Consider the following 13,873-nt stretch of genomic DNA (forward strand, 5'->3'; position numbering starts at 1 on the left):
TTTGCTGTAACGGCCCCACTTGAAGCTGTTTTGCTTATCACTATGGGCAGCAACTAACATTAACAGCATGGTAAATAAGGTAGAAATAAGGTTTACTTTGCTCCAAGACCTCTTGCCCGGGGTGAGCAGCCTGTCTTGGGTATTGGCCCCAGTACCTTGTGCTCTTGCCACTCTGACCCTGAGCCACACACACGTGCCAAGGCCAGGTAGGAGGCAACCCTCAGAGACAGACCTCAGAGGGTTGTTATTAGGGGCACAGAATCTGGCTGGAGGTCTGCAACAAGTGGAGTCCCCCAGGGGTCAGCACTGGGTCCAGTCCTCTTCAATATAGTCATCAATGACCTGGATGAGAGGACATTCAAGTGTACCCTCAGCAAGTTTGCTGATGACAGAAAACTGGGAGGAGTGGCTGACACACCAGAAGGCTGTGCCGCCATCCAGGAAGACCTGGACAGGCTGGAGAGTTGGGCAGAGAGGAACCTGATGAACTTCAACAAAGGCAAGTGTAGGGTGCTGCACCTGGGGAGAAATAACCCCATGCACCAGGACAGGTTGGGGGCTGACCTGCTGGAGAGCAGCTCTGAGGAGAAAGACCTGGGAGTCCTGGTGGACAACAGGATGACCATGAGCCAGCAATGTGCCCTTGTGGCCAAGAAGGCCAATGGCATCCTGGGGGGCATCAGGAAGAGTGTGACCAGCAGGTCGAGAGAGGTCATCCTCCCCCTCTGCTCTGCCCTGGTGAGGCCCCATCTGGAGCACTGGGTCCAGTTCTGGGCTCCCCAGTTCAAGAAGGACAGGGAACTGCTGCAGAGGGTACAGCAGAGGGCTACAAAGATGATGAGGGGCCTGGAGCATCTCTCTTATGAGGAGAGGCTGAGGGACTTGGGTCATTTTAGTCTGGAGAAGAGAATGCTGAGGGGGGATCTGATCAATGCTTACAAATACTTAAAGGGAGGGTGTCAAGAGGAAATGGGCACAAACTTGAATCTAAGAAGTTCCACCTAAACATGAGGAGGAACTTCTTCACTTTGCGGGTGGCAGAGCCCTGGAAGAGGCTGCCCAGGGAGGTGGTGGAGTCTCCTTCTCTGGAGACATTCAAACCCTCCTGGACATGTTCCTGTGCAACCTGCTCTGGGTGGACCTGCTCTGGCAGGGGGGTTGGACTAGATGATCTCCAGAAGTCCCTTCCAACCCCATATCATTCTGTGATTCCTGAGGCAGCTCCCGTAGCTGCTCACTGGAGTTTCAGCTCAGTACAGCTCAGCTGAGAGCAGCCGGCTGGAGCTGCTGGGATGCAGCAGCAAATCCTGTGGCTGCTGGGCGTGCAAATGCCCCTGTCACAGAGGGCTGTGATGGACAACCTTCCCTGGTCCCCAGAGAACTGACCGTGGTTAAATATTCCCAGCATGAACGCTGGTGGAGTCATTTTGGTGAAGCAGCCTGGGAGGTGCCACACTGGCACTGGGAGCATCTCCCACCCACTGAGCCACCCCCTGCAGCTTGTTTAGATGCTCGGGGACAGGCAAGTATGTTTATGGCCAGCTCAGGAGGGACTGAGTGACAGGCTTTGACCTCTCCTTTGGTTTCCTTGAAGGCAGAGAACGAGGCTAGAAATGGGTCACCACAATAGGACCATTGCAGGGGATGGGGGCAGACCAGGCAACCATCACAGGGCGGCGCGGGCAGCTGAGGCATGGAGGGTGACAGAGCAGCGGGGCTGATGTCCCCATTCCAGCCTTGCAGACCCTCTGCACAGCAGGGCCAGTGCCATGTGCTTTTGATCACACGCTCTGCTCTGGGTTGGCAAAACACCACGGTTGCAAGAGGCAACCCTTGCTTCCTCCTCTTTCCCACTCTTGGCCACCTTCCTCCTGCCCCCAGAGACAGTAGGGCTGGGGAACCCCTTTGTCTTGGTGGTCTTTAGCCTTGGCCTCTGCAGCTGGAGCAACCTCCAGTAGTCCTGCAGCTCCAGGACCAGCGTGGTGGTGCCAGAGCCCAGACCGGGCAAAGGGAGCCCCTCTTTAGGAGCTGGATCCCGTAGATTCAGGGTTCATTCTGGCTTTTAGACTCCTAAGTACTTTCCCAGCAGCAGAACACCACCAGAAAAGGTGACAGACCCTTGGGCATCCATGTCACCTGCTCAAGCCCTTTATCATCACTTAGAGCCCCCAGGCTGGCATGGGTCAACAAAGAGCTTTTAAATTCACCAAATTACCAACAAAACCTCGTGTGTTTTTACAGGCAACATCCACCGGACTCTGCTTTTTAGATCTTCCCAGGCAAGCCTGCTCTCTCTGTGGCACAGAAAGGCACTTCAATCCCCAGCTTCCCAAGAGCTTGTTTAACAGCAAGCTGGAGGGACAACAAGGAATTTTAATAGAAGGCAAATTAAGCGCTTTATAACTCACTTCCAAATTGATTTATATGGCCACGGCTGCTACATTCCCCTTTCACGGAGGGAAGATCCCTAAAGCAAACACCTTCAAAGGACCAATCCAGCTCTACTTGAAGTCAGGAAAGGCAAACCCTGCAAGTCAAAAGCTGGGGCTAGAACGTACACAAAACCCCCAAGCCCATCAAAATCGCCATTTGATAGCTCCCTGCAGCTGTCCCCTGAATCCCAGGTGCCATAGGTGGCTAACGCTGGGCTGTCAAAATACTAATGTACATGCAATTTCCTTATGCCTAACGAAAGGCTGCATTTAGCACTACATTTTTAAAAGAGACAGTTTCTCAGCATTAAGGTTCATTTCAAAGCAAGGAATTTCACTTGGGTCTCTCCTGGGACCCCTAAAGCCCTTGTGTTTGTGTTTCACCCCCGCAGAGGGGGCGAGGGGTGGCGGGGAAGTGCTCAAGCCAAATATTTCCCCCTTTGCAGCACCCTTGAGAATGTGCGGTGACACCTCCACTCTCAGGGAAAGGCCTTGTTTAGACAAGACGTGGCAAACACGAGGCCCCTGCCCTGGTGGAACAGCTTCAGTGGCTGGAAGAAGGTCAAATATCAACTTTCAGAATTTGTGGGGGGAAAAAAAAAAAGAAAATCTGCCCATGGTTTCCATGTATCTCCAGCCTTAGGCTTTGCATCCCCTGGGGAAACGTCATTCCTTGGCTTCCGACCCACCAAATTGAACTGTCAGATTAAGGAATGGCAAGACAGACCTCTTTGACTAACACTTGGCAGCCAGGCCGAGACAATGTCTCTCCACCATCATTTGAGTAATCTCCCTTTGGAAAAGGGCCAGGCGAATGTTCCCATTGTTCAGATGGTTCCAGAAGAAACAACTTGTAAACAGCAGCAGAAACCGTGCCAGCAAATACCAAAAGGAAAACTGTACCATTTCAGCAATGATTTTGGAGCCGATTCCAGCAGCAATGCTCTGATTAACATTAAAAATGACCGTATCCGCACAGCTCCCTGTCCCACCACAGCTGCCAGGGACCATCATGGAGCTAACGGGGTGCATCTTGTTGTGCAATGCTGCTCCCCGGGACATGGACCTTTCTCTCTAAGCCCATCTGGTCATCACGTTGTGTAAGAGGGCTGGTTGCCCTTGACGGTGTCATTGCTTGCGTAACTGCTGAGGCTGTTCTTACTCATTGCCACCTCGAACCCTTTCTGACCCTTGGGGCAGGATGTGCTGTGCAGTAACAGCTGGCCACGGGAATGACTCTGGTGGCCTCAGCACCCACCAAACCTGAAGCAGCCCACTTTCATGCAACAGAGTTTATGGATAAATATTCATTGATAAAATAAAAGGGCTTTTAGCTCTTTGCTCCACCTTTCCTTACTACAAGTGTCTGGCAAGCTGCAGTCCGCAAGCAGGACCTCGCTGTGCTGCATCGCTCCTGCATGAGCACACATCCAGGACGGGTAAAGGGACCATCGTCCTGAAGATGCAGCAATATTTGGGGTGTAAATTCCACATATCTTTGTTGAGGAAAATACACATGGTGACCCTGTCAAACACGTAGACAACATCAAAAGGGCAGTGAAAGCCAAAACCCACCTCTGGAGCCCGGGCAGAGCGATCGACTGTGGAAGTGTTGAGCCTTGGATGCTTTCTGGTGACCTAAACTCTTCCTGTTGGAGCAAAGTCACCTGCAAACAGACCTTCCATCTGCATCTCTTACCTACCACATGTGATTTTGCCTACAGCTCTCCATACTGCTGAACTCCAAGCCCTGAAGAACTGTCTCAGCATCCTGTCAGTGAGCAATAGTGGAGATGGCCGTGCACACCTACCCAAAGCTCAGGGGTGAGGCAACCTCCAACGACCACGCAATGACCAGCAATTAAAATGGACCAAGAGGAGGAGAAGGTTCATGTTACTTCAGAATTTCGCCCCAACACCACACCCACGCAGGTTAACCCCCTCAGCACTGCTTCTGCCCACACTGTCTCTCCGTCTGCATTTGGTACCCACCAACACGAACCTCATTCTGTCCCACAGCTCAGGCTCTTCAAAGCTTAGGCCTGAAGGATCAAACATTGATTTAGGCATTTGAAGAAAGAGAATTGAATCATCAGCAATAAAAACCATTAATTCACCTATTTCTCCCTTTAACAGGGATGGAAGCTGTTCATCAAAATTGTGAAGCAAACATCGGAACATGCATCCCACAAGCTATGCCCAGTGCCAGACCTGCAAGAAGCGGTAAAATGCACAGGCTACTTAAACCCTCCCTACAGGGGATTCACAGCCAGGAGCTGCACAACGCCCCTGGGCAAACGCTAGGCTAAAGCCCCGCTTCCAGATCAGTGCACAAAGTGAAACAGCAGAGCACGACTGGAGGAGGCAAGAACAGGGCCCAAGACTTTCACAGCCCTCGATTCCAGCCCTGCGGGTTCTGCACTGTCATAAGCATGTCCCAGATCTTTTCTCCATCCCCTGCATGTAAATCCCATTATCAAGCAGAGCTGCCTGGGAGGGTGGAGAGACCAGGCTCCCAAGAACATCGTCCCACTCCTGTGGACAGAGCAGCGAGACCGGGCTCCTGAAAGGCAACAGCCTGTAACAACCACCCTGAGCTTCCAGGGCTCGTTAACTCTCCTCTGGCCAGATCCGTGATTTGCTACATGATGCGTGGAGCAATGATTTCCACCCTCCATCTCCAGAAAAGTAGTTCTGCAACCCGGGCTGATCAGCCACCGCACCCACCTCCCCATCCGTCATATAAATCTAGTGCCTTCGATTACATCATGCCAGAAAACCGAAATGCAAGTCAGATGGTGAAGGCATTAATGGCAGCACTGTAAAGGCTTGACGATGCAAACCTTCTCAGAACGAACTGTCTTGACCTTCGCTGGGCTGACAATAAAAGTGTGACATCATGTGCAAACAAGCTTTAAATTTAACCCAGGTGCAGAGAGCTGCCTGGCGTCACGGGGCTGCTGTGTGAACCACCAAGATGCGAGGAGCGATGCTGGAGGCAAGAGAAACACCAAGCACAGACAGGACCCACTCGGCAACAAAACCGGGCAGGAGCAGCTGGGGCAGTGCAAGACCAAAGCTTTGTGCTATTTGGTAACGCTTCTGGTTGGGGCAAACGATTTTAAGCAAAACCACAAAATTTGCTGATGCTCATTTCTACGTGTGTGAGTATTTGTACAGCTCTGGAATCGAGCCAGCAGCACCATCATGAGGCTTTTTTTTTTTCCCCCCCATTTTTTGCTTCTATTCAAGACTCCCTTAGACCTCGCAAAGCGCTTGGAGCTGTGCTCACAGGTTGTCCACCACAGCTAGTAGAGAGCACCATGATTTACAGCCAAAAAAAAACACGTCCCTGCCCCAGAGCCCTTCCAGGGGTAGCCCTCATCCCTCATCACTACCCCGTAACGAAGTGTTCTGCCTTCCCTGGCTGACCCTCACCTTGCTGCACAAGAAGGCCCTTCCCAAAGGTGTTTCCGTGAGTTTTTCACCCCACTCTCCGCTGCACAGCCACTGCCTCCCAGATCTCTTCTGCTGCCTCCTGCTTTACAGAGGGGAGCGGAACAGCACAGAAGGGGAGGGTTTGCTGTCAATGAAACCAAGACTCGAGAGGACATCAACTGCAGATCTTGCCAGACAAGTTATTTTCTGCATCCTTTGTGTTTTGGAGAGCACAGTTCAAAGAGCAAGATCAAGCACTGAGAGGAGACAGGTCTGGGAGGAGCAATCGATAACAGCTTCCCTGACCACATCTCGCATCCATTTCAAGCTGGGTGCAGCAAAACACCGCCTGCAGAACTGAGCCAAGGTCACACAGAACTACCTAGGTGAAGGAGAGCACACAGAAGCACATAAACGTGCTACCACCACCAAACCAGGAATGATTTTTTAAGAACGACAGCCTTCCCTGGGGAAAGTGATGCTACAGCCAGAGCTGGGGCTGGCAGCACCACCACTGCACACCAGGAACTGGCTGCAGAGACAACAATGCTTCGTTATTTCACTACGCAGGCACCTCACACACAATTCAAAGATGAAAGTCACGAGTCACGCAAAAACTGTTCTTTATTTTCTGGATTTTTTTTCCCCTGGCTTTTCCCACAGGAAATCTGAGGGAGGGAGAACTCGAAACAAGAAATCTGTCATACAACATACAGGTCTGACATGAGCTAGGCAATTTTTACATATAGATACTTTTTTTTTTTAAAAAAAATTCCAATTCCACATGAGGCATGGTTGAGTGATCACTACTGAAACAGACACAGAAAACACCACCACAAACTGCAGAAATTAGGCAGCACTTCTGAAAATTCTGAAAATTTAATACTGAATAATACTGAAAATTCTCTGCCACTGGCAGTCAGCAGAAAGTAGCAATAAACATGTCCAAAGGTTTTTCAGCCTGCGGAGCAACTACAACTAATGTTTTCAACATGAAAGTCAACTGCAAAACAACAGTTTCAGGTAAAGCATTAAAATTAAACCTAATTGGGAAAGGAGTTCTACAACAATCAATGCTATTTTAGCTTCTGGGCTGATCTGAATTTCAACCTTTAATTACAGAGCACATTAGGATGCCCATTATAGAAATAAGATGATTAATTTTCATCTTCTTAAGTAGGGACACTTGGAAACAACCTGATTAATCTTCAAGTATTTGGTAGTGACATACTGGTAAATATATCCATCTCTTTCCTTTTTTTATAGAAATATCAATGTAAGCCACATGAAGACCCCAGGCTGCTGAACTGGCAGGACTCTGAATTCCAAAGCTCCCCTTGGCTCATTAAGGGCTCAGGAACTGGCCCATCAGGAGAGGCGATGGGGACATCACTGATATTTCTATCCAGAACAGAACTTCTCACCTATCACGTGGAACACTAAATGCACATTGGCTGATGCTAATAAAAGCTTTTTATGTTCAAATAATCAAAAAAACTAATTTTAGGAATTTATTTGAAATGAGATGGGCCATATTGGGGCAGGCAAAATACTGACATAGGTCCATAACCCTGCTCTACTTCTGTCCAAAGGAGATGCCTACAGAGCCTCAAAAGAGACTGAGAGCTCCCCTGCATCCTCACAGCCTCCACGGACTACAGCAGTTGGAGCACTGACTTCATGATCCACACCAAACCAACACTTTGTGCAGCACGAGAAATACAGTAATGAAGGACAAGCCTCTATTCTCTCTCACACAAACAATGTGCACATGAGCTGCTCAAGGATTTAACATTTGCCCCAGCAGCTCAGCCAGACAGATCCCATTGCCCCATTGTGTTTTCATCCTCGTTAGGACGACTGCAAGGGTAGGGAATACGGCACCTTGAGTATATTACAGGTGACATAAATCATTTAAGAACTCCAAATCAGCACAGTCTTCCCACGTTGCAAAGTTCAGGTGTTGCCATGTTTCAAAAAAAAAAAAAAATCTTACAAGAACAGACACAATGGGCACACTAAAAAAGGTCTGCCTACGTGGAACATCGACCTTCAGTGATGATCAGTGGTGGACATTTAGTGAAAATTAAGCCTGCAGGGCACGGCCAAAGCGGTGCTTTCCTAAGCCATACCTTTCACCCAGGCTGCGCTCCCCCTGATGATCATTCGCGCTGCTCAACTAGTGGCACATTCCTGCTCAGTGCCCTGCAACTGGTATTAATGCAAAACTGAAGTGGAGGGGAAGGTGAAAGGAGGGACAAAGACAAGACAGGATAGTTTCACAGTGTCTCAATTTTCACTATACAGGGACGCAAGAGAGAATTTTAAACTTATTGCCATGAAAATCAATACATTAAGTTACAAACTGCCTAGAAACGTGGGAATAAAACATGAGCATCACCCACAATACAAAGGGAGGTTAAGAGTGCTTTTGTTTTGCAGCACTCATTCCTACAATGCTGTTTACAAAAGACACTCTCCACACCCAGCTTACCACAGTCCATCTGAAATTCAAGCAGCCTTCAAATGGACAAGGAATGGAAAGAGGAGAATGAGAGAAAACAAATCAAAGGCTACCAATTAATTTTCATCTCTTACATTGTTGTGCTTGTTCAGTTGGGCAAAGGGAACCTTCCCAAGTGAGTTCAGAAATGCCGTGGGCCCTTTCATCCATTCCTGTCAAGTCCTCAGAAAAGAAGGCTGGAAAATGCTAACTACAGGTAAAAAAGCAGAACCACTGAAATTTATAAATCTGGAAATTCAAGGGGGGGAAAAACCTGTACACAAGAATAATGAAAAAATACATTTAGCAACATGTGAATGAGCAGAGTGTTCCAGATGGAGGCCTGTTTTGCTCAAAAAATTCATGCTGGTGCACAGTTGTTGTGAAACCTTTACACGAACACAACAAACAGAACAGTCTGTGGGAGAGGTGAAGGATAAAAACAGTGTCCTTATTCTGCGTTTTCATTGTGGCAAACACTCATACCTTTTCCTAAATTTGGAAATAGAAATTCTTTTTGACCCTCTCCCTCTCTTCATATTTAAAGTAGCAGTATTTGTAAGTCTTTTTCAGAATAAAGATAACACACATTCTGTAACCCCCGCGCTGCTATCCTTTCTGCACTGCAGCCAAAATGTAACAGAGCTCCAGCAGAGGTGTGAATTGCTTCCATTCATCCTCACCAGAGTATTAACTTCATACATTGGTATTCACCATTCCAAAGTTTACCTATTAGGACAGTTAGTTAATAGCCAAGCTAGTTAGGAAAATACTCAGGGATTAAAAACAATAACGTAGTGATTTCTGTAGCATTACAGGAATCAACTGTAAAATTAACATTGTATTTCAGGTATGTTCTTAGTCACGTTTTTAAGGTGGTGCACACAAACCCAACCGCCTGTGCACGAACAGGGCATTACAGTGCATGGCAAGACAGCTTTTTCAGGGGGAGGAGGAAGAGCAAAAGCTTAGCAAAACTTTGCCAACTTTCTGCACCTTCACAGATAATCTAAGTCTTCAGTGTTAAGAAACTTGCTGGTTACAGTTTCAAAAATTGACTGCAATGATTACATGTATTACTCAACAGCATGCTACAAGAGTGTATGATAAATGAGAAATAACTTCTGTAAAATTTCTAATAAATACTCCTTCTAAATCTTAGTGTCGGAAAAAACCCTATAGTTCATTCACATGAGTGTAAGGTCTCCCGTTCTCCTAAAAAGTTTTCGTTCAGATATGAAAATAATTTCCTGTTGTACAGCTGTCATTGCTTTCTCCAAGGTACACTTTTAAAAGGTAAATATCCAGCTTTTTATACTACTGCCAGAGATCCACCTTGAGTGGCTGAATCGCTGTAGTGTAACAAAGCCTGTGAAACGCTACCGTTCAAGGGCAGCCACAGGCAGGAAGGCAGCTACAGCTGGTTATCAAGAGTTAGACAAGCTGGGAGAACCGCAAGAATAAAGGCAAGATGGGGAGCCTCCCCTATTAATACTCACACACTGCTGAGAAAGTCTGATCAATGCCCTGATCAAAGGAGGCCAGAGACCCCTCAAGTCTGAAGGATCCTCTGTGTGCACACACACGCTTTAACCTGCTGAAGCAAAACTGCTGGGCAGAGCGTGAGAGAAAATGAGAAATATGTGCACTCTAATGGCTGCTGCTGCTCAGAAGGGCGGTCCCACTCCCACCACCCCCTCACTTTTCTCATCCCCTAGGTGAGCTCACTCAGTTCATTTTTTTGGCAGATAACATGTCACATCTCTCAGTCATGGTGGTTTTCTGCTAATTAAACATGCTGACCAGGAGCCACTGCCAGTGCCACAGGAGCAGTCAAGAACTCCTGGCCAAGAGTGGATGTGCTGTCTCTGTGACTGAGTAACTGTTAGGTGGCTCACCTTGCATCACGAAACCTCTGCTAGAAACTTTATGATAAAAGTAACTGCAGTCTTTTCCAGAAGATAGTGTACCAATTCCTGCAGAGTGGGGATCCTACCAAAAATTCTGAGTTAGTTCCCAGGCATCACCATATATATCTATTTCTATATTAACCTCATAAGCAGAATAGTATGCCCCAGGCAAAAAGAATTCCTGAAGCAGTATCAAGCTGCACCACCTGGGTGCCTTCAGGCCATTTATCAAAAAATGAAAAGTATCTATGGATCCTGAGAGAGCCAAGTGATCTGTTGGCATGAGAAATTCTTGTTTGTCAGCACAGGAGGTGGTGATTCCAACTCTGCTATTTTCTCCTTCTCCCTATTAGACAGGTGAGGACCAAGTCCATTCAATCAGGGTTATATTAAAGTTAGCACATCAATCAGTGCTTTCCAAATCCAATGTGACACAATTAAAAAGGTTAATAGCACAGACCCACTGCCAAGAAATTAGAAATGCCAGGCTCTGGGGCATCTCCCCTATCTCAACTGATAAAGCGTAAGTCAACATATTAACAGAACTGTCTCAGCAGGACTTTCTAGCAATAGTCAAGTAATTTGCTAACTGTGCACTTTTTTGACATTTAAATGTATTTAAATGTCATTTAATAGCTGCTTTCATTACTTTGCTATCTTTCACTTGTGTCTTACTCCACTTCTCTGATGTAAAAGTGCTAAGTTAAATTAAAAGAAATATTGCATCTGGAAATAATGAAGAACTTTCCCAATCTCTAAATCTTGCCATTTGATGCTGAGGTCTAATTTCTTTATTTTACACAAGTCACTTCTGTGGAGGCTTAGCTTCCTTAAGGCATAAAGTCTCTGAAGAGATTAGGTTATTTTAAAGACATCACACTCCATCCAATAGAAACAAATTTTAAAAACCTTACCATTATATCAGCCACTGCTTTCATTCTACTAATATGAGAAACTTCCATGGTGGGCACTCGATATCATGCTTAACAGAGCCCAGTTGTTGTTGAAAATTGCCTTAACATTTCATTTAGGAAAAAAAAAAAAAAAAGGAGGGAATTATAAAAGGATACATGGAAGTTTACAAATTTAAGGTAAAATTGGGGTTCCATAAATGTAAAATTCCTTTGTCTTCAACAGAAGCCCAAACCTTCTCTGACACACAATACACAAAATATAGAAACATTCTATTTCAAATACGAAACAACTGTAAAAATGGGAAGAAGAGAAAAAGAGAAAAAGTCTTTCACTGGGGGGAATACTGAGGTACATTGAATAATATTCAAAAGCAGATATTAGCTGAAAAATGTCTATTATTAACTGCAAAATGGAAACACTTTTTAATGCTACTAAATGCTAGATGGGCAAAGCCTTCTAATTTAAAAATTACTTCAGTATGATTCAAGTACACTGAGGTATAAAAACTGTATTAAAAAACCCCACACAATTAACAAGTATTATCATGATGTGCCCATTAAACTGGGCTAAAGCAGTTGGTTTCTGGATCCACGTTAGGATAAATTAGGGTAAGCATCTGGAATCAGGAAGTTCTCTTAATATGAACTGGCTGAAATTTTGGAAATTATTCAAGCAACAGAAGTCCCCCATGGTTTAGGATAATGTATGCATTATCCTAAATGCATACATCATGATATGCACATCATAATTGATGTAATATCTGTCTCACCGTCTTTAAAACAGAAGTTATTTCAAGCTTCTGCTTTTGTTCACCATGCGCACTAAAACATTTTTGCATTGCAAAATTCTCAAGAGATCTTTTTACCTGTCATAATTACATCATTAAAAAGTAATACTTTAGAATGGCAAAGACTAATTGTCCAATAACTGAAGAAGGAACATCACTAGCGCAGTTAAAATAGAGCATTATTTCTTCCAAAGACAGCTTTGGTCAGCGTTTCCTTTAGGATGTCCAGCATTCTTTTCAGTAGCTTTGACAAGTCTCTGGTTCTTGCTGTCCTTCTGAAGCCCAGTTCAGACAGTGACAACAGGCTGTTACTGATTAATCCAATTGAAAATTATTAGAACTAAACTAAGAAGGCCAACACAAATGCCAAAAATAACCAATGCACACGCCTGTGAAGAAAGAAAACCAAAAATTAATGTTTTACTGAAGGAAGCATTTTACATTTCTAAGGCTTATGACTAACAACAGAAAAACCTGTAAGGACACGTTTCAACAGTGTCTTCCATTTGGGAAAAAAAAAAACCAACTATCATTTGCCCTTTACAACTCTGAATGAATTAAGAAATTGAATTTCTATTTTACTCAAAATATAATTTCAATAACAGTGAATTCTTTACATTTTTGAACAACCAGATTATAATAAAACCACATTTCAAGAGCTAGTAGATTGCTGATTTATAACAAGGCCCCAAATCTCTTTGATCTAGTCACGACTTAAATGGTCACAGAGCATCATGATTAGATTTTCTTTCAGATTCCCTATTTTGTCAATACAAGAGCAGCCTTATGAATCTTAAGAATGGCAGAACTATGTATAAGCAGTTTGTCAGCATTTTAGCCACTGTCACGGAGTTGCACTGCTGAGCAGTGGTTAAAATGAAAACAGTTACAGTGCAAAAAGCAGGTTGCTGCACAAATTCCAACTAGAACTTAACCTACTACACCAAAAGAGAAACCATGAAGAGGAAGAAAAAAAACACAGGAAAGGAAAAAAAAAAAATTGATGTTTTTCAGAAGGCGTATATAGAAAACAAGCATAAAAACTGTTTCACTTAAATGCAGTTTGGATTTGTCCCAGCTGCCCAGACATCAGAGTAATGCATAAAAACTGAGGAGAAATTGGATTAAAAAAATCAACATCTGAAATCTATAGGGAAAAGCATGTATTCAGATCAATAATCTGGCACATGGGCAAACTCCTACTCAAAAATCCCTTGTGAAGAAAGAGTTTCAGAAAGACGAGATCTATGATGATCTATCTAGAAAGAAAATGCTCACAGTTTTTGTGAACTGGAATGAAAACAGGAACTCTGTCCCTTGGATTACGTGCTCTACAGTGTATCAAGATGCATCTGAAATGAGCCTGTTTAAGTACAATTAGCACACGTGAATTAAAAGCATACCCCAATTTTCTGTGGCGATAAAAAGTCCTCTCTGCTAAGTTTAAGATAAAATAGTCCAGGATATACAAAAAGCAAACATGTTGATGTGGTTGAACCTTTAAAAAACAGAAAACAAGGTTTTACTCAGAGCAAGAATAATACTGAATTTTTTGAAGAAAAGTTTAAAAAAAAACCCCAACAACCAAAACAACTTACCAACTACTCCAAATACATTTTTTATGTCTGGCACATACATTGCAAACAGAACAACAATTGTATTCAGTGTTAAAGTGACAAGGATATGGCAAATCCACGACACAGGAAGATGAGAGAAAAATACCATCAATACAGCTTTCCTTGCCTACATAATATGAAAAGAAACATTGCATGGGTAAATACATACATATACATATATTTTCACCTTATCTCAATTTCAAAAACTTAAGAATTACATCACTCTAGATGTGAAAGAACATTTTAAAAATCAAAATGCAAAAAATTCACTA

General features: G+C 44.6%; 1 protein-coding gene across 1 annotated transcript in view; it reads right to left on the bottom strand.

Annotated features, from left to right (window-relative positions):
- Positions 1-6,477: 6,477 nt before the first annotated feature.
- The window catches only part of SLC38A6 (solute carrier family 38 member 6), a 45,346-nt gene continuing 37,950 nt past the window's right edge, over positions 6,478-13,873 (bottom strand). Inside the window, exons 14-16 of the mRNA XM_074149126.1 lie at positions 13,584-13,728; positions 13,389-13,483; positions 6,478-12,374 (exon numbers count right to left, since the gene is read on the bottom strand). Of these exons, the coding sequence (XP_074005227.1) occupies positions 12,294-12,374; positions 13,389-13,483; positions 13,584-13,728 (321 nt within the window). The 3' untranslated portion in view covers positions 6,478-12,293. The remainder of the gene's footprint in view (positions 12,375-13,388; positions 13,484-13,583; positions 13,729-13,873) is intronic.

This window comes from Numenius arquata, chromosome 6 (genome assembly GCF_964106895.1).
Source record: "Numenius arquata chromosome 6, bNumArq3.hap1.1, whole genome shotgun sequence".
Lineage (NCBI taxonomy): Eukaryota > Metazoa > Chordata > Aves > Charadriiformes > Scolopacidae > Numenius > Numenius arquata.